Source organism: Rasamsonia byssochlamydoides (assembly GCF_041956645.1).
Source record: "Rasamsonia byssochlamydoides strain NRRL 3658 unplaced genomic scaffold VTN77scaffold_44, whole genome shotgun sequence".
In the NCBI taxonomy this organism is placed as follows: Eukaryota; Fungi; Ascomycota; class Eurotiomycetes; order Eurotiales; family Trichocomaceae; genus Rasamsonia; species Rasamsonia byssochlamydoides.
Window position 1 is genome coordinate 79,520 of NW_027192427.1, and position 19,878 is coordinate 99,397.

The 19,878-nt window shown below is 50.9% G+C and overlaps 8 protein-coding genes across 8 annotated transcripts; 5 read left to right on the forward strand and 3 right to left on the reverse strand.

The window, feature by feature from the left end:
- Positions 1 to 1,219: 1,219 nt before the first annotated feature.
- VTN77DRAFT_5951 (uncharacterized protein) lies at positions 1,220 to 4,788 on the reverse strand (the record flags this gene model as incomplete). The annotated part of the gene is made up of 2 exons (XM_069422175.1): positions 1,220 to 4,366; positions 4,432 to 4,788. 2 exons carry the CDS (start codon positions 4,786 to 4,788, stop codon positions 1,220 to 1,222), a joined length of 3,504 nt encoding a protein of 1,167 aa, XP_069276512.1.
- A 432-nt stretch (positions 4,789 to 5,220) lies between these two features.
- VTN77DRAFT_5952 (uncharacterized protein) lies at positions 5,221 to 6,812 on the reverse strand (the record flags this gene model as incomplete). Its single annotated transcript, XM_069422176.1, has 5 exons — positions 5,221 to 5,558; positions 5,626 to 5,939; positions 5,990 to 6,318; positions 6,394 to 6,415; positions 6,604 to 6,812. 5 exons carry the CDS (start codon positions 6,810 to 6,812, stop codon positions 5,221 to 5,223), a joined length of 1,212 nt encoding a protein of 403 aa, XP_069276513.1.
- A 1,572-nt stretch (positions 6,813 to 8,384) lies between these two features.
- Positions 8,385 to 9,608, forward strand: VTN77DRAFT_5953 (uncharacterized protein; the record flags this gene model as incomplete). Its single annotated transcript, XM_069422177.1, has 2 exons — positions 8,385 to 9,103; positions 9,194 to 9,608. The coding sequence occupies 2 exons, from the start codon at positions 8,385 to 8,387 to the stop codon at positions 9,606 to 9,608; spliced, it is 1,134 nt and encodes a 377-aa protein (XP_069276514.1).
- Positions 9,609 to 12,112: 2,504 nt separating this feature from the next.
- VTN77DRAFT_5954 (uncharacterized protein) lies at positions 12,113 to 13,087 on the forward strand (the record flags this gene model as incomplete). Its single annotated transcript, XM_069422178.1, has 1 exon — positions 12,113 to 13,087. The coding sequence occupies one exon, from the start codon at positions 12,113 to 12,115 to the stop codon at positions 13,085 to 13,087; it is 975 nt and encodes a 324-aa protein (XP_069276515.1).
- A 315-nt stretch (positions 13,088 to 13,402) lies between these two features.
- VTN77DRAFT_5955 (uncharacterized protein) lies at positions 13,403 to 14,844 on the forward strand (the record flags this gene model as incomplete). Its single annotated transcript, XM_069422179.1, has 2 exons — positions 13,403 to 13,485; positions 13,698 to 14,844. 2 exons carry the CDS (start codon positions 13,403 to 13,405, stop codon positions 14,842 to 14,844), a joined length of 1,230 nt encoding a protein of 409 aa, XP_069276516.1.
- Positions 14,845 to 15,213: 369 nt separating this feature from the next.
- Positions 15,214 to 15,756, forward strand: VTN77DRAFT_5956 (uncharacterized protein; the record flags this gene model as incomplete). Its single annotated transcript, XM_069422180.1, has 1 exon — positions 15,214 to 15,756. The coding sequence occupies one exon, from the start codon at positions 15,214 to 15,216 to the stop codon at positions 15,754 to 15,756; it is 543 nt and encodes a 180-aa protein (XP_069276517.1).
- A 1,066-nt stretch (positions 15,757 to 16,822) lies between these two features.
- Positions 16,823 to 17,682, forward strand: VTN77DRAFT_5957 (uncharacterized protein; the record flags this gene model as incomplete). The annotated part of the gene is made up of 3 exons (XM_069422181.1): positions 16,823 to 16,868; positions 17,033 to 17,365; positions 17,426 to 17,682. 3 exons carry the CDS (start codon positions 16,823 to 16,825, stop codon positions 17,680 to 17,682), a joined length of 636 nt encoding a protein of 211 aa, XP_069276518.1.
- Positions 17,683 to 18,330: 648 nt separating this feature from the next.
- On the reverse strand, positions 18,331 to 19,503 carry VTN77DRAFT_5958 (uncharacterized protein; the record flags this gene model as incomplete). Its single annotated transcript, XM_069422182.1, has 2 exons — positions 18,331 to 19,193; positions 19,248 to 19,503. 2 exons carry the CDS (start codon positions 19,501 to 19,503, stop codon positions 18,331 to 18,333), a joined length of 1,119 nt encoding a protein of 372 aa, XP_069276519.1.
- Between the last annotated feature and the right edge of the window lie 375 nt (positions 19,504 to 19,878).

The window sequence follows — 19,878 nt, forward strand, 5'->3', positions numbered from 1 at the left end:
AATCCCTAACCCGCGTCGAATGGTTCCTGTATCCGCGGTGACGTTCCCTATCGGAAAGGACAGCGCTTGTGCAGGCCGGCAGATAGAATTTGCCATCTCAGATACATTCGGTCTGCTGTATAGATATTCCGCGGCTCGTTGGCGACCCTAAACAACCTCGAAGAGAATCATAACACCCAAATGCAGGTCCAAGGTACGGACACTAACAGAGACTGGGAAGTTTTAACAAGACGGAATTGTCTTTATATAGGACCGCTCGAAAATAGATTGTTGATCCAGGAGTTTGTCTCTGAGCTGGCTGATCGCCGCAGTTTGGGCGAATCAGCGATTCCAGATAGGAGAGCTCGGCGCTTACGTGCAGGAGATGAGACCACACTGACAGCCCATTGTGATTGCAGAGTAATCTAATTGGTTTAATGAAATCCACGAGCCTTTAAGAAAAGGATATCTAGGTTCTTGTTGTTCTCTGCATGCCATTTTGCGCAGGAATGGTGTCTTAGAAATAAAGCTTCGTGACGCGAAACTTTCAGGGCGCTTAGCAAGTTTAGTAGTAACATACTCTCAAGGAAGAGGCGTGATGAAGGGAAGAGGGGAAAAAACACTCTATAAAAAACTCATATGGCTAAACTGGTAGTATGATGTTCCCGAGACGTATTAAGACTCTAATATTTGAACTTTGTGAAGCATACCATTTGTACGTACTCCGTACGGAGTATTAGACTTAATTTGGAATCCCCGCGGGGAGAAATCGTTATCAGTGCCCAACTAATCCCTTCTGGGCTAGTCTCATATGGTTGTTCCCAAAACCACGGCGATAGAGACCTTGGGCACCTAGGTACATTACCCAGTAAGGATATCCAAATGATTTATAAACTGTAAATAAGATAAATAATAATATCATTAGGAGCTCTATTTTTATATTTTTATTCTGCTATATTATATATGGATGTCACACCTAAAGAAAAGATGAACCGTCTATCTATTATACGCGGGTATTATTATCCAAAGTACCCTACGATGAATAGGGGGAATCAGACAGAACTCCATGTTCACCGAAAGACAGCCGGATGACACTTGTCACTATAACCGTATTTTCATCATCGTCCTGGACCCATTCTTGAAACAAATTAGACGTCATGAGATCTTTCAGGTAAACCGTATTGTAAGAAATTTGATCGCAAAGAACGACGAATGCAAGATTGATCATTAAAGGAATTTCCTAATCATCCAGGACCCCCTGGGTGAGTGCCGCCAAACTGGCTTCATATCTGGCAGGATTGTGGTCGGCCAGCATCCCCGAGCTAAATCTCAGCTCGCCGAACCACGACTCAACGTTCCGGATGAATTTGAGCTGTACCCTGGTGGCGGGCCGTCCGAGCTGGGGATATCCATCGCCGGTAGTGTCCGGGGTGAAGGCGTTGCGCTGCAGAACGCGCATGGTCTCGACAACGAATACTTCCCCCGGAGGCATCAGCTTCGGAGCTATCATCTCTTCACGCAGGCTCTTCAGCGCAGACCAGGCCCAACTGTCTTCGCCGAGACCTTCGCCAGCATTCACAAGCATGGGTGGCTGGTTGATATAGAATTTGTTCAGGATGCTCTGCCTCAGTCCTTCCCAGACGCGAGAGCGAATGTGCGATTTGGAGCCAGTAGTGTCGTTTTTGAACGCCAGAGCCACGGCCCGGAAGTCATGCAACGTGCCCAGAGAGAGGCTGGGTACAATATCCTTGCCGTTCACCACGGTGGTGATCAAACCGCGTGTCGCACGTCGCAAGAACGGGGACATCACAGCAGGCGGTCCATATGCGTACACATGGATAGGCCGACCGGAAGGAAGGGAAAAAGTTCTAGCTGCCTGTTCCTGATGATTGGCGGTCAACAGCAGCGGCCGAGCGGCGGTAAGAGTCGAAGCAGTGACAAACGAAGGGCCAGACGGGTCACTGTTGGGCTCTGAAATCATCGTTGCAAGCAGCGCTGCAACGCCACCACCCAACGAATGGCCGCAGAAGATCACTCCATACTCTGGAAACTCTTCGAGGGCAGCCCTTATCGTTGCCATGACTTTGCCGCCGCCTCCTTCCAGGAGACGCCTTGCAGAGGCATGCATGCCTTTGTGCACCTTCCAATTTTTACCCTGCCACTCGAGGTCATCGTAGTCGCACGTCATGTCTGTCAGTATATCCTCAAAGCCCCAGGTGCCTCTGAGGGCGAGGACGATGGCCTTGGACTCATGATCCAGGAAAAGATAGTGAACGAGAGGAAATCCCGTTGCAGTTTCGCCAGCCGCGTTGGAGCCGCCTGCAGGATCGAGATAGGACGAAAGGAGAATTGTAGACGGAGGGAGACCTGTGAGATTGGAAAAGGAACTGTGTTCATGATTGTCTGGATCGTAGAACTGGATCGCCTTCGTGGTATGAGGAACGCCCATTACCTTGAGAGCGTTCGATCCGTACGATGCCGAGGAAAAGCGGCAAAATCGGCGGATATTGTTTACCAGGTGATTGTCGGGGAAAATTCCGGGGACTCTGCCATTGCGATTCAGTGATATGATTGTAGACTGGTCTTCGTAGACGCTCTTTCGCGGTCGAGGAGCAAGGACGAGTGATGTCTCTGAACCAGTCGCTAGAGAGTAGATGCTGGGAGCAAACAGCCTGGATCTCCTGTAAGTGCTAGGCGAGCCCGGCGGCCCATCACCATTCAGTGACACAGTGATGTCTTCGGATCTGGTTCTGGACATGGAACTGTTGCTGCGGTAATGAGTCCGGGTATACGAGGCGGAACCAGGGCGCGCCTCAACGGAGCGCAGAGAGTACGTATCTGTCTGAGAGACGAAGGATTCCCTGCTCCTTTCCTTCACAGAGAAGTAGTCCGTTCTCGAGGGTGCCCGGTTTGGCAAATCCCGGGGGTGCTCTCTGCTTGCGGTTGGGGATGGAGTTGAGCCTCCACGATGTCCAGGGTGTCGGGGTGTGGTCGTCTGTTTCGCTTTGGCCGTCGGTTTAGTTGACGAGCTTTGAGTTGTGGTTGTATCTCTGTTGGAGGCAGCCTCCTTCAGACCTTTGTTGGCCTTTGATAATGTAATGGAGGCATTCGTGTCATGAGACTTCTTAGACCCTTTCTTCAGCGACGATCTTCTGTGGCTATCCGACCTCTCGCCAGGTGCCGATTTCACTTTCTGCGCAATCTTCGCAAAAGAAGTCTTCCCAAACGTGCTCTTGGGCATCTCGGAGCCGCTAAGAGATGAGGAGCTGAGAACACGACGAGGCCGCTTTCGCTGCACCGACTTTGAGGTATTAGCACTCACGGAGGTTCCGTCTGGTGACTTAATTCTCCGGATTTTGTGACGATGACGGTCTATACTTTCCCTTGGCGACGACATTGACGCCGTAGTATTGTCGTTGGCCGTGGACTCATCACTATAGCTTTTGATTCTGCTTGGAGAGTCCGTGATTGCTAAAGATTCGATGTCGTAGATCTCTTCGACGCTCGCATCTGTTTTGGTCTCTTCTGGAGCGTCCGGACGATCAGAGAACCTCTCAGGTCGCAGATCTGCGCTCTGGGACTGATTGAACGCGGTACGGAACACCACAGTATGCTTTGGTAGGCGTTGTGTACCGACAGAGCTTTGGTCATTATGAAACCTCTCCTCGACAATCATAGTCCCCGGCGGCGCAGCAATCTCTGCGACATCGTCGTCGAAGATGTCAACTGTTATGGTACGGGTAGTCATGGTTTCGGTCCTGATTGAGGCACGGCTACCCTGTGGCAGCTGTCTCATGATGTAGAGACGGATATCCTCGTCTGATAACTGATGTTGGTCACCAGCTGGGAGTGCCAAGTGCGGGCTTGCACCGGGTGTAGCAGAATTCGCGCGTTCCATTGCGTTGAAAGTCTCTTCATCTGCCCCAGGAGACAAGAACGAAGCCGGGCGAGCAGAGTCATCCAGGTCATTAGAGACATTCTTTGCATACTCGGTGGTCTGCGTTCCGATAACATCGGCCCTCACTCCGTTGTCTAAGATCACGACATCCCAGATGGTTACTTCCCCTTCGCTTTCGCGCAATTCTCTCTCCGAGTTTCTTCTTCCCCATCGTTGCAACAATGCAAACCCGATGCACCCGACCAGCAGGTCTCCAACCCCAACCTTGTCAACATCCTTCCCCGTCTCATTCTTCGCGAACTCTCTGCGGATGAGGGTGATAATGGCCGCGATAGCACGCGATGACTCTGTTGAACCAAGGATTGCGTCGAGCGTTGATAAGAGGCTCTGCGATAGGTTCGAAATCGATGACAACGCCGCCTCGGAGAAATGAAAACTCGCGGATGCGAAGAATGACGCGGACGTAATGGTCGAATGCAGGGTAGCCAGCTAAGATGATGACTTCAGGTGAACAACTCGCATGGAAAGCACTGTTAGGAAAGGCAGGCACCTACGCTCCGTTCCAGCAGCGACTCTGCTTCTACCCTGGCATATTCGGTGTTGCTGCGTCCTGTAACCTCTCGACCAGCCCGCGACAAGACGCCTTCGATGACAGCTCTGCTCAGTTCCAAGCCGGTCAACGTCGTCACCCTTGCCCCACCGATCGCAGCTCCACCAACGTATGTTCCCAGACGAAGCGAAAGCGATGTTGATTGAGCGAAGAAGGACACTAGCGAGGCCACGGGCCTTGGAAGGAGAGTCGCGCCTGACGTGGCGGGGACATGGCTCGCATTGTCGCGATACTCATTCAGATCGTCCGCGGTCTGCGATGTTCGCGTATCTCGAGCATCCAGCCCTGAATCTTCAGGCATGACGAGTATATCACATTACCATCGCGTGGAGGTTTCATATCGATCGCAAGATCTTCAAGGTCTGGCCGGGTAGGAACAATGCGATCACATTGCTGGTTACGTCAGGCGTTGCCCCTGGTCATGGAGTTCGTCGCAGATTCGTTGGGGCAGCGAAGATGGCGGCCCGGAGCACCTCTCGACATGTGACAATTGTTATCTCCGCTGCCCATCCAGATCAATCAGTCTCTCACACCAACACAGAATACCCAGAGACTTTGCAATTTGGATCAGTACTGAGTTCACCTCAAGTGTGACAGTATCTGCTTTTTGGATGAAGAAATAAGCTTGTTACTACCCTGGCTAAGTACCTAAGGTAATAATTTATTTGCTTCGGACTGAACTGATTACGAAAAAAATATTTCTACATCTTGAAGATGGAAATTACTGCCATCCTTACATCATAGCCTTCAAATCACCTCCGTACTGCACCCGGCGGACCACTCCCCGGTTACAGTTGGCGATCGTCCCAATGCCAGCCAGAGCCATAGTCTGATAGAAATCTGCCAGCAAACCCTGCAGCACGGCCTTGGCTCCATTCTTGCCATTAACCGCGAGACCATAAATGGCTGGTCTGCCGATGAGGACAGCCTTGGCCCCGAGGGAGAGGGCCTTGACGACGTCCGCCCCCGTGCGGATGCCTGAGTCAAACAAAACTGTCATTTTCGATCCCACAGCGTCAACAATCTCAGGAAGAACTTCCAGAGAGGCAATGGCTCCATCCACCTGCCGGCCTGCGAATGAATACGTCGTCAGCGATACGAAAGGCAAAGAACACGGATAGATCGGGATCCAGCGTACCTCCGTGATTCGACACAACAATGCCATCGCATCCGTATTGGAGAGCCAATTTTGCGTCCTCTACGTGTTGGATGCCCTTAAGAACGATGGGACCGTCCCAGTTCTTGCGTAGTAATGAGAGCTGGTCCCATGTGTGTGGTTTCCCCGAGAAGACATCGGATATCCACGCTCTCGAGGCGCCCACAATGTCTTCCTCGACCTTGCAGCCCGAGTTTTCTTCAAACTTGGCCCGGAAGACTGGATCTGTGAAACCGACCTGATTCCCGACACCCTTGATGAAGGGAATGTATGCGTTATCCAGATCTGCTGGGCGCCTGTGATGTTCAGCATCTCGTCGGGAGAAGCACAAAGAAGGTGTGCTTACCATGCCAAAGACCAGGTATCCAGAGTCACCACAAGAACTTCATAGCCATTTTCTTTGGCTCTTTTCAGCAATGACAGCGTCACATCGTCGTCGTGGGGCCAATACAACTGGTACCATCTTTTTCCATTTCCACTAGCGGCTGCAACTTCCTCGATGGAGCTGGAGCTCGCCGTACTCAGGATATAGGGTACTCCGACCTCAGCACACACCTCTGCAAGTCCTGTCTCCTTGTCCTCATGGAAGAGAGATTGGACACCCACGGGAGCCATGAGGAGAGGAGTAGGATATTTCTGTCCAAAAAGCTCGACTGAAATGTCCGGGTCATCATTCTACACATAGAAACAAGATCAATTCATGTTAGCATTAGTTTCCTCTAATAGATACTGTACATCTCATAGACCGACCGGCTTCATCATCCTTGGTATCCTGTCGTCTGGGTCAGTCACCGTTTATGACAGTTTCTCCAGAAAGATTGCGATCCCCCGTCACTTTATGCATATCTAGTCCAACTCCTCCATGTGAATAAACTTGTGTTTTTCACATGAAAATGTCCAGAGACCGGAAGATCGGAGACCAGAGGTCAATGAGCAGAAATGAGGACATCAAACACGTACAACTTCCATTGACGGAACGCCAAGCGATTACTGTCCATCGTTGCCTTCTCCCCAGCACCACCTGCCACATAGTTGAATGACCGGATGCCCAGGGCCTTGCGGGCCTGCTCCTCGAGGAGACGCGGGTCCGTGGTCACGGTGGGCAAGACATTGTTCAACGCGCCATTGGCGTAAATCTGTGTTTGGTAGAACCCGTAATTTTCGGACATCTTGGCGGTTGGTTCTGGTCTCTTCTACAAGAGGACGACGGTGAGTTAATTGAGAAGGTTAATAATCGCCAGATGACATTGCAAGTGAGGTGGCCTAATTATATATATGTACTAAAAGTCAGTTGTCAGACGATGGGGCCAAAGATGAGATCATCCGAGTCAAAAGCGCCTCGGCTCGATGACAAAGCCAAGCGGAGGTTGCAGCACTGTCTCTTAGCGGGACACAACTCAAGTCCTTAACACAATTAAAATAATCCATACAAGCACTTGGAACAGATCAAGCTGTTTATGGGACTCTGAGGCATGAGAAATCCAAATTATTTACATTTCAAAGAACTTAGGTGTTTTGTGAGAAGATCAAGAGACGAACGATAAGTTGTTCTTGGCCCCAAAACATCAAACCTGATTTGTACGAGATCTAGATTTACCCATTTGGGACTGGCGATTTTATCCATATCGATGATCGTTGAAGCTGACGACGTTGTGTGCAGCATGACGTTTTTGTAATGCTAATCAGTGGATTTCTTGCCCAATCGAGCACCCAAAACAGATGCCGATCCACCCCTTGCAAGTAGTCTCTCTTTGTATAAGGGAAGTCACGCCCCAAATAAAAATTCCCGAGCCAAAGGGAAACTACGCCAATAATAATGGGGATAGCTTCCTTCCCATCATTGCATTCTGCATGGCAGTGGGGACGTGCTAAGCAATTGACTCCGTCTAGCCTTCTGTTAGCGTCGATCTCGTCTTTCTCTTGAACCCTGAAGCTTATCACTGACTATCATTTCTCCATAGTCGAGCATCCCATGCTACTATAAAATTTATTCTATGCTGGTCGTCTGGCTGAAGATCACATCTCGATCTCTGATTTCCAATGAAGAATAGACCAACATGCACACTTTTCTCTCCCCCTTCCTAACTCTCTTTTCACTTCTAATCATCTCCCTTGCTGTTCTGCTCTACCCTACAGGTCAAATATCGCTTCTGTCAAGCGTGTCCAATTTTGTGCAACTCCGTACTTGTCCTCCCATCCTTTCGGAGTCTCCATGTCCACACTCTCCCAGTTGGGGTACGTGGTTACACCCACAACGCCGGAAACATGGATCTGGGCAACCTACCACAAAACAAAGACCAGGATGGAACCTTCTGTACCATCTTGGTGGCAATGGACCTTGGGTTCAGAGAGCAGATCCTACTTTGACGACTTCTGTTGCGACTGAGATTGCGCCACCCGATGGCTGTACAGTGGATCAGGTGCATCTGGTATGTGTCTCCTCCACTATGTCGTTTCAATTGGAGCCAATTGAATAGTTCATGCCTGTATACAATTCTTCCAAGCTATTTTTCCTGTATAATTTCTTCCTCTTGATAGCTGGTATCACGTACTGAAACTGGACCGGGTGTGGCAGATGTCCCGCCATGCAGAGCGATATCCTACGAGAAGTGCAGGTGGCCGTACGTTATCCAACTTGATGAGGAACCTCAAACAACCTACACTGTCTGGCTCTGACGCGAACTTTTCCCCTTCAAGGCCATCTCGCTCTTCTGGCGCGCATCAAGGATACTAATGTTACCATGAATGGATCCCTCTCATTTCTCAATGACTGGACCTATTTTACTGATGATCCGTCTCGCGATTTTGAGCAATTGACCACAACTGGTCCATACGCAGGAACACTGGAGGCATTCACTACTGGAGTCCGATTCCGCACTCGATATGCTCATCTGCTACCTGAAGGCGCGAAGACCAGATTCTGGGCCAGTGACTCGGCGCGCGTAATTGATACTGCAAGATATTTTGCCTCCGGACTGTTTGGGCTTGATTGGGAAAAGAATGGAAAGGCTGAGCTGGAGATTATCCCAGAAACCCTGGAGCGAAACACTAACACGCTCACGCCTGGCGATACCTGCCTCCGATATATCGAGGACACGGCCAAGGGGCACGACTATGGCGTCAATATGCTCACCCTGTTCCAGGAAGCCTACATCCCCGCCATCTCTCATCGCCTGATATATGAGCAGGGAAACCATGCGATAGGTAACTTTTCCAACCTCGAAGTATACAGTATGCAGGAGATGTGCGGATTCGAGACGATTGCTCGAGGCTCGAGTCCCTGGTGTGGTGTCTTCACCGTCGAAGACTGGGATCATTTCGAGTACGCAAGGGACCTGATCCATTATTATAGAGCCGGGCCTGGAAATCCGTACGCAGGCGCGATGGGTTGGCTGTGGCTGAATGCGACAGCCAATCTGTTGCAGGAGGGCCCTGAGGCAGGAACAATGTTTTTCAGCTTGTGAGTTCTGCAATTCTGCCTTTAATCGAAAGGATGAAAATGTCTTTAACTATACGGCTCGCTAATCTCGAAACCGACCCCTACATATAGTGTCCACGACGGCGACATAGCTCCCATGCTCACGGCTCTTGACATCTTCCCAGACCCAAAATATGATCCGCATCTCCCTGTAACCCACATAGCCACTGACCGCGTCTGGCGCATGTCCATGGTTCTGCCGATGGGAGGCCGGATCAGTTTTGAACGACTCACCTGCAAACTCTCGTCAGAATCTGCATCAAACAGCCAGACCAGCAATTTCGTCCGTATCAACATAAACGATGGCGTTGTGCCCCTGCCCGATTGCCACTCTGGTCCCGGAGGGAGCTGTCCTCTAGAACAGTTCGTGGAGCGGGTGCGGAGAAGGAGAGAAGAAGTAGGCGATTTTGCTGAAGTATGTTACCACGGTACGACTGGGGATCGGGCGCAAGGAATCACGTTTCTGCGACAGCACAACCTTGGCTGATTAGGTGCAAGCGATGTGGACCGGAATAGAGCCTCATATTCGTACGAAAGAAGAGATTTGGCTATAAAAGTTAGCTGTATATCCTATCACGTTAGATGTCGATACCCAATAAAAGTTTCTTGAAAATGTGATCCTGAATACATGTACCTCCAAGAGCCCTCCAACTGCTGGAATATACCGCCCTGACACTTCGACTCGTACCCATTCTGGTCGTAGGAGTTGCAAATCGACTCTCGTACGCGAATAAAGCGAGGAGTCATTATACTCCACCAAGGACAAAGGAGAGCGCTGCTGGATCGGGACCATGTCAGGAAGTAATTTCCTTGGGCAAAGGAATTGCCAATCTATTCCAAAGAACGCTTTTTATCCTACGTAAAGTACTGGTACTGAATTCCTTCCCCTCCCCCAGCTTCCTCTCAGTGCTCTAGGAAATCTGTGCGGCACATACCGACAAGAAATTTCAGATCTAATATTTACTCTAACTTGCTAGTCGAAATCATGCAAAATTCGCCAGATAACCTACCTTTTGCAGACTGACTCACAGTATCCACCATATTGGTGGCAGTACACATCTATCTAGATACCTACTCTGTAGGGAACACGGAAAGAAAACCGCGCTTCGATCCCCTGTAGCCCTCGCCAGTATACTATTTTCGCCGGAATTCTCAGGTATCAGCTCCTCCTCAAGGGAAAAAAGAAATTCACCGTGCGCGCGTACGCGTGATAGAGGCACCAGAATCTGGTAATAGTTTTACCGAATCGCGTCACTACAGATCTTCACTCTCTTTGTTCATTCACTTCCAGAACAAGAAACAAGCATGATCTGCAATTGCAGGCTTTGATTGGCTAGAATCTCCTCGTTGCCTAGATAGGAAAGAACCTAGTTACCTACCTAGGTAGGAAGGAGGTGGGGGGCCACAGTGAAGACAGAGCCTCGAATTCACTTCTGGCAGGTGCATCGAGAATGGTAATTGGTCAGATGAGAAGATGCACTGGGTTCTTTGTTTGCGACAGACATCGTCTTTTTACCTCACGTGCAATTACAATCTCAACGCTGGTTATCTGGACTCGGTCCTGAGGGTTTGTCGTTGAAACAACGTCACTGCAGTAGTATGACTGGTTCCTCGATTTGATTTATCCAGACTTGCTGTAATCGTCTCATCGCAATAATGATCCCAATACTACAGAACTGGATTACGACTACTGTTTATCTGTATCGGCTGTAGACCATGTATATTTGGACACAGAATTTAATACGACGAGAATTCCGCAGTTATATATTTGATTCTGTTCAGTCAGAAGATTCGTGGCTGTGAGAAAGTCGGAGTTCGTTCGACTACGCTCCATGGCACAAGCAGAACGACGTTTCGTCCGCGAAACGACAACGATCGTCCGCAGATAGTCTCCATTCTTTACAGCATTTGTGGTGATATCTTTCTAGCAGCCCTGGATGAACAGACAATACACTCCCTTCAAGTCTTGGGCCCAGAGGTTCCACCGCTGGTCAACAGATTTGCCTTCACTGTGAACGCGTTCTAGCGTCTTGACGAGTGATTGCTAGTGATATCGTGTATTCCCTTAGCAGGAAGACGAGAATGTTCGTAGCTTGATCCAGCTCATGAAGACTTCTCTCCTCCTCTTCTCCAACTCCCCAACAAGCATCCTACTCTTCTCTTTTGCTCCCTCCTATACGCACAAGCAACCAGCGAAAGCAACCTCGATCGGACAGCTTTTTCAAATCTTTTTACTACATCCTTAATGTTTATCTTTCTCCAAACGAGGTACATCGAGCAAGAGATCATCCTTGCATTTCCTTTTTCGGTATCTATCGTTTCCTCTGGTCTTTGTGCGAGATATCATATCCTCTCTCGCTTCATGAGCAAATTCCAAACCATCCCAACCGTCCCAGCTGCATACAAGACTTGACTGTATCAGACTCATACAACACGTCTCCCTCCTGTCTCCATTTCCAATCCATCAAGGTTTGCTTATCTGTCTCTATTACACTGCATACATCTCAAGGTCCTTGGACCAAGCCCTGTTCTTTATCGAGTGTTGGTCCTCCTGCCTGAATTATCATGCACACACTGCTCCTCTTGTTCATTTTTTTTCTACTCTCAAATCTTGACTTTTTATATCAAACCAGCTTACTAACTAAGCATCTCTAGAAAAAATGTCCGCTTCGGAAAACAGAACAGAAGACTGGCTTCTTTCGGTCTTCGACGGACGTGAGTACTCCCCTTTGAACCTGCGCCGTGGCCAGACACAACCAAGGCTGTATCGGGTCATCATGTCAACGGTTGTACAGCGGAAGCAACGCAGGGGCGTCTTCGCCGTGAGCCACCCAACCGCGCTCTCACAGCACCCTTCGGCACCCGCCAGCATTACGGCCGATGAATTCCCGGACGATCTAGAGGGTGATGCCTTTCAGTTTGGGGAGGAGGCCGAAGTGAACTCATTTCGGCTACTACTACCTGACCGATGACGACCCGGACGAGTCAGTCATGGGACAAGAGGGTGATTCCTCTTCCGAGTTTGGGTCCGAGGTCGAATTGCAGTACGACTCCTCTACTTCTGAGGTTGAGTCTGAGGAAGAGGAAGTCGGCGACAATGGCAAGGACGTTCAGGGTGATGCCTGGTACAAGTCCGCATATGCCGTCGAGCCGGATCAGTCTGACAACACGGACGATGCCACGGAGTCCGCCTACGGCCGATCGTTCGTCATGGACATGAGAGAGGCCCTGGCATCCGTCCAGGTCAGACGTGAGTTCCCTGGCGATGAGGATGAGGAGATGGAAGATGTCGGCTGCGAGACGTCTGACGATTCCGCCGTGCCGGCAGGAGGCGTTTCCTGCACCTGCCGGCCAACAGCCAACCAGCAGATTCGACGAAGCAGTGCTGGTAACAATGATGCTCGGACTCCCAGGAGGATATTCGTCTCTTCCTGCCTGCCACTGCCAAGATCCACCCCCGGTGGGCCGGACGCAGGAGCAGGAAGTCGACAGTGTTCGCTTCCTGCTGGAGTTCGCCAGGACCAACCCGGGTTCGTGGGAGGTCCTGCTCGGCCTGTATCTGCAAGACGTCGTCGGACCGCGCGCAGTTACTGGCCGAGGCGGAGTTGTCGGTTGGGAAGGCAATCGTCGTGGAGTATGGGTGCCAAACACCATGATGCCGTTCCTGTGCAGCCTCCGGCCAGGAACGGTCCCGGACCCATACTTATGCCCCCAAGGGCCCGAAGGTTCCTTCCTACAGTGTTTGGCCGCCCAGATAATGGAAAACGAGGACCTGTATCGACTGGCGGTGGATATCTGGGCGGACGCACTGTCTGCGGAAGACGAGCCTGCCCTGGAGAACCTCCTGGTGCGTGCAGGATGGTTACCGAAGCCCGAAGCCTGTCGTGCGTGGGACAGTGCAAAAGGCTTCCTCCAGGAACTGCTGGCCGCACAGGGGTGTTAGAGAGGGCCGACCGTCCTTGGTAAGCAGAATTCCCATTCCCTTTTCCCGGTTGGACTGGACTTCATTCTTCTGAAGTACCGTCGATGATCTCTTGGTCCCAGTTGGGGTTGGCTCGTGCACGTGACAGACTAACCAGAAGAGGCTAATGCAGTTGTTGGTTTCCTTAGTGACAGCGGCCAGAGTGAAGACGGAGACGAAACATCGCGCGGCAGGACATCAGCCATCTCCTCTACCTGCCTGCTGCAGCAATCTCCGCCACTCCTTCCTTGCACCACACCACACCACATCATCCCACTGACGATCGTTTTGAACTTTGGGGATTGCACCTGTTGCCGGAGATGGAATACCACTTTGTTCCCCCCGAGGAACGCGCTCGAGACGAGAAGGGCAATCTCCTTCCCTGGGGATATGTCTACAAAGAGTGAGTTTTTTTTTTTCCCACGACTGTCTGTTTGAATTTGCTGTGAGGCTGGCTGGCTCAGGGCTCAGGGCTAGGGCCTAGGGCTTGCAGTCGCCTCACCTACGTCATTTCACCCACAGATTCTTGATCATCCAATCTGACCTTCATCTCCTTTCCTTCACCCTCAATTCTTTTTCACCTTGACCATTTGCTGACATGCATCCTCCCACCAGTGAGTCCCGAAACCCACGACGACCACCTGAAGAAACTGGACCTTTTGGCCGGAGGCGAAATGCCCGTTATGACCACGCGCGATCGCGCACTCGTACTGGAACACCCGCGAAGAAGGAAAATCCCAACGTCGCCGAGTTCAGCCGTCTGTTTGCCCAGCAACAAGAAGAAGAGAGAGCCCACAGCAGCCTTCCCAAATCGTCATCGTCGTCGAGTCTCGAAGGATCGAGAAAACCGATCGAAAAGGTCGCCACCGAATGCATTCTCTATGGCTACAAAAACAAGGACTCCGAGTGGAAGGTGATCGATAAATACGAACGCATCTCTCAGGGCTTGATCTGTGAGGATTACCCTCGCAGCGACCCCAGCGTGACGAAGAACTACTCTCATCTGCTCAGTGGTGGCGACGTGGTGATTCGCGCCAATCTGTCCGCCGACGCCAATCGCAAGGCTAAGCGATATGCGGGAGGTTTCCACTGGATCAAGGTCACCTTTGACTCTACTACGGCGGCCGATCGCGCCTGCTTCTATTCTCCGCAAGAAATCGACGGCCACCTTGTGTTCTGCGAGCTGTACCACGGGCGAGGACCTGCCGAAGATATTCCCATCCCGAAAGGATCGGTTGAGGCCAACCGGATCCGCCCGAAAGCCCACCACACTCTCTCGTCTTCTCACTCGGCTTCGTTCCTGCAGAGCAAGGAACCGGAACGCACGAACACCATGCCCCGTTCATTCACCATGAATAATCTCTCGACGGTTGGCGACGTCGATGAGGAGGATTCTCAGCTATCTACCGCAACAGCGAGTTCCGCCACAGCGACTGCCACCGAGCAAGCTCCTGCCCTCCGCCACCGACCTGTCCAGGAATTGAAACCCGAATCCGAGTTCATGACACACATTCCTACCGTCCGTCGTGCTGTCCTCCGTCCGATCAGTGAAGCCCTGCCACCTCAACCGACCCTCACCGAGCGTGTGCTTCGTTCTATTCCCATCTTAAGCTGGTTCACTGGTGACATTGTTGGTGATGGCCCCCAGTTCCGCGAAGACGGCTCTTTTGACTATCAGAAATCGAATCTCTACTGGCGGTTCTGGTACATGATCGACCAGATCTTCGGCACCGACATATGCGGATTGAAGGAAGAGTCCTAAGGAAGAGTCCTAATGGGCTGATGACGAAGCATCTCTATCTCATCTATCACCAATTCTCCATCTCCAATCGTTCATCGCCTTCATTCGCATCGATCTCATTCATGATGATCGATAATGTCTTGTCTCATCTACGGTTCATACTCCGTCTTAATGTCCATCGCCTCATTCGCGTCGATCTCAGTCAGATACGTCCGCAACAATCACAGAAAGCACTTCTCATATTAGGATTTGGTTCTGTGCTTCACTTAGCTGGTGATACTGCCGTCATTTGACATCGAAACCAGCAGCATTCGGATTACGTTGACTTCTGGGGCTAGCGACATTGAATTGTCTGGCTGACTTCATCATCCTTCTGCATCGATAGCTCTGATGATTGATATCTCTCAGTCACGAGCCTGCGATCGTCGTCTCTTTCACCGTCGACATCAATCTAGCGGAACTCAGTTGTCTACCACATTCTCATCTTCACACTTTGCGGAGGGATTCACATCGACATCTGCCAGCGGGATTCAGCTGTCCATATTTACATCATCGATCTGTCGGGGACTCCACTTTCTACCACACCATCGGCTCTCATCTTCAAACATCACGGCCGGCGATATTTCGACTTCACTCTATCGAGACTCAGCTGTCTACAACATCATTCTCATCTCCAAACATCGTGGACAGCGATATTTTTACATCGACATGATTCTATCGTGGCTTCATCAGTTCTCACATCTGACATCGCGAGCGGCGTTCTATCGAGACTTAGCTGTCTACAACATCATTCTCATCTTCAGGCATTGCGATCGGCGATATTTACAGGCTATGGGCCAGGATCATCGGACATCGCATACGATGGGTCATGCATGCTCTCGGCGTTTTCTTGTGTTTTCTTCTAATGCATGGATCATACTTTTCTGTTTTTAGTATTGTCATTGTGATGCCCCCTTGATTCGCTAGTGGATCTTGGACGCGTGCGCGCGATGTCATTCCGTTTATGGTCATGTAATATAGACTTGGGGTGTCTCGTTCCCTCGGGAGCTTGCAGGCGAGTCCGCAATGTTAACTTGCATGTTTGCCTCGTTCAGATGGTGCTGCGATACTCGCGACTTCTTGTTTTGGCTTGTGGTTTCTCCTGCGATGGATCGTTATTATTTCCGGCATGGTGTCGTTTTGTACTCTATTTTCAAGTGTGCTTGCATCAGATGGCTTCTTTTCTCTTCGTGTATTTTTATCTATTTTTGTGACGACGTGATGACATGATCCGACAGCGAATGCATATTACCGTGGTTTATCTTAGACATCGCTGCCATAGATGATTGTATCATTTTGGGAGGTAATCGAAGTTATTTATTCTTATTTTCGAGTCTGGCGCGAACAGCAAAATTCCGTCGGCTGCCGCTGTATCGCGACAAACCGGTATATTTTGTTAGGGTTTAGCCGAGCAGAGCCTCATCTGTCAGACGAGGCCCGCTGAATCAGGCCGCACAACGCATGAAATCAGATGCCACAAGCAGGCAGGAGATATAGAGAGTATATATTAGAAAAGAAATTGACCATGCGAAGCCTAGAACCAGTATAGACGTCGTATTCTTGCGAGGTGCAGGAGTTTAGCTCGCGGCATCTCGCCTCCCTCCATTTTCGCCCTCCACACAAACACCTGATTGGGCGCACCAATGATGCACAACCGTCCAGAGTAGTTGCTCACCACTCTGCCCTTTCTCTCTCCAACGAAACTAAGCCAGTTAAACTAATCGAAGAGAGTCATCCTCCTCCTCTCTCTCCTCCCCCTCTCCTTTTACCTTTGCTTCCCCTTCTGTGCGTCGACTTGTCGACTCGACGAAAACCCGCGCGGTGAGAGAGAAATTCCTCCTCCGTCCGGCGACCCGACCCACCTCACTACCCTCCCCTCTCCATTTCAATTTCATTTGACCTGAGCCGCGAAATTAAATTTCGTGCCCCCCGAAACAACCATCTTCCTCAACCAGGCATCATGGATCAAGCGAAGCTGGCTAAGCTGCAAGCGAGCGTGCGGATCGGTATGTGTGTGTGTTTTTGTCTGTTTCTGAAGGAGGGGTAGATTGGTCGCAATGTATGGGTGGTAGCGTGGGGAGAACTCCTGTTGGAGGCGTTCGCGTTCGCTTCGTTGCATATGTTTTTCTTCGCGTCTGGTTTATTGTGTGTGGACGAGTTTGTTTCTTAGCTAACATTCTATGCGATTCTAGGGTGCGTATATTGAAGTCCCTCGTTGCAGTCCCCGCCTCGATTGCCCAGTCGTCGATTCCCCGCATTCTCTCTCAATTCCTCATCGCGCTCGCAAACCGAGGATTCAAGGATATATTAGCTGACACTGACCGCTGCAGAGGCAAGGGTACTCCCCGCCGTAAGACCAAGAGGGTCCACAAGACGTCCACCGCCGACGACAAGAAGCTCCAGACGACGCTGAAGAAGATGAACGTGCAGCCCATCCAGGCGATCGAGGAGGTGAACATGTTCAAGGAGGACGGAAACGTCATCCACTTTTCTGCTCCGAAGGGTGAGTCGTCTGCAACAATCAAACGATACGGTAGAAATGAACCAAGCTGATATATCCCAGTCCACGCATCCGTCCCCTCCAACACCTTCGCCATCTACGGCAACGGCGAGGAGAAGGAGCTGACCGAGCTGGTCCCCGGCATCCTGAACCAGCTGGGCCCGGACAGCCTGGCGTCGCTGCGCAAGCTGGCCGAGAGCTACCAGAACCTGCAGAAGAAGGAGGCCGGTGCCGAGGGCAAGAAGGAGGGCGAGGACGAAGACGAGGATGACATCCCGGACTTGGTTGAGGGCGAGAACTTTGAGAGCAAGGTGGAGTGATGAGTAGGTGGAATAAATGGAATTAAATCTTGAATGAAAAAAGCCAGAACCAGACACGACCAATACCATTGCCGTTGCCGTTGCCATTGCCACTGCAATACCAGCAAGGGAGCAAACAAGCAAGAAAAAAAAAGAAATATTGACAAGAAAGGAAGAAAGAATATTGTCATCATCTATCTACTAATCCATCCATCCTATCCTACTTACGTACGTACTTGACCTAGGGTCTAGGGAACAGCAAAATTGCATGAATGAATGAGTTATTGTATGGAGAGGGTATTTCTTTTTTTTTTCTTTCCCCTTCTCTTATTTTTATGAGGATGCCTTGGAGGAAGGAAGAGTCCATCTATCTATCTATCGCTCTGTCTATTCGTTGTTCGTCTATTGGTGATCAACTAAATTGACAGGATAAATTAATTAATTAATGAGCATTACTTGAGATATATGTACAATTCTGATATTATTCCTGCGGGTAGGTGACTATGTGCAAAAGAAGGAGTCACTATATACAGTAAAAAAAAAGACTGATGACTCAACTATCCAGTTATTAACTGGTTTCATATTCTGGTATCTGGTATCGCTGAGATGGAATAAATCTTCGAGCATATATCCGACGTACTGTACAGCATTCGCATCGCTCGCATCGTCTTACCATAGCGCCTTCTGGACTTCTTCTTCAGTCCACTCCCACAATCTCCTCGCCAGCTCCGCATCACTCGCAAACCTGTTCCGCAGCTGGCCATTACCCACAGGCGTGTAGAAAGCGCCGTTGATCAATTCCTCGCGCGACGCACCAGCCGCGGCCCAGAGCTGGTTCAGCGCACCGGAGGACACGTTGCGCATCGCCAGCGGCGCGGACAGAGTCAGGACGTGGCGCGCGAACGGGTTGGAGGACTTGGTCGTCTCGTACAGATTGCTGGCTACGACGCCGGGGTGCACGGACACGGATATGATCTCCGGGTGTCGTCGCGCCAGCTCCGCTGCGAACAGGATGTTGGCGGCCTTGGAGGCGCCGTAGCGTTGCCATGTGCTTGCCGCGAGGAGGGATGGCGTCGAGGTCAGCTCGTCGAAGGAAGTTGGCGCAACGCCCGCGGCGATGGAAGCCACCGTGACGACGCGGACGTCAGCCTTGGCGTCCGTCGCAGTCTTCAACAGCGTCGGAAGAAGCAGCTTCGTCAGGAGGAAGTGTCCGACATGGTTCGTACCGAACTGGATCTCGTGGCCCGCCTCGGTCGTCTGCGGCGGAGACCCCATTATCCCCGCGTTGAGGATCAGGATATCCAGCCGCTCGCACTCCGCCATGAACTGGCTCGCCGCATTCTTGATCGAGGCGAACGACGCCAGGTCCAGGGGGATGTAGCGGATATCGACGGGCGAAGACGAAGAGACAGCAGCCTGGATCGACGCGATGGCATCACGGGCTTTGGACTCGGAGCGCGCAGCGAGGTAGATGCGGTGTGGTCGGTGGTGGGCGAGTTGGAGGATGGTTTCTTTGCCTAGACCTATGTTGCCTGCAAACCTGTTAGCTAGCTTCAAGAATTGCCAAGCACATGTCGCAGACGCACCCCCAGTCACGAAAATGACCTTCCCCGTAAGATCGCCAATGTCTCTTCTCGGGTTGAACGACGAGCCCGCCAATCCACATGTCAGCTCGTTCAGAGTTGGTCCCGTGCCTGTGTAGACTTCACAGGGGTTGCGCAGGCCGTAGAGGAGGAGACCGCCCAAGGCGCCGAGATCCTGCCACAGCGAGCCATTCTTTGCTGTTGCAGTCGCGGATTGCTGTTTGTCGTGTGGTTGTTCCGACTCTGTGGTAGCGGTCATGGCGTTCGATTCAAGGTTCGATAGATACTGACGTTTACGATTCAAAGCCAAGAACAGTATACAAGAAATTGCTATACAATGGCACCAATTGCGTTTTTCCCCCTGGGCAGCAGTTTCAATAACTAACTACCTAGGTAGAGCAGGAAAGGTATTTCATATCCTGCCATCGCCCTGAGGTTGAAGATAGAGGTGGGAGATGGAGTCGGCGTCATAGCTGTGTTTCAGCATTTCGTTCCATTTTTCATTTTCGGGAAACCTTCCCGACATCCACATCGACTCGTGGGTGACGGACAGACGAAACGGACGAAACTGAAACTAGGGATGCGACGTGAGAACCAAAAAAAAGGAGCTTCACTAGCGTAACAAATTCCAATT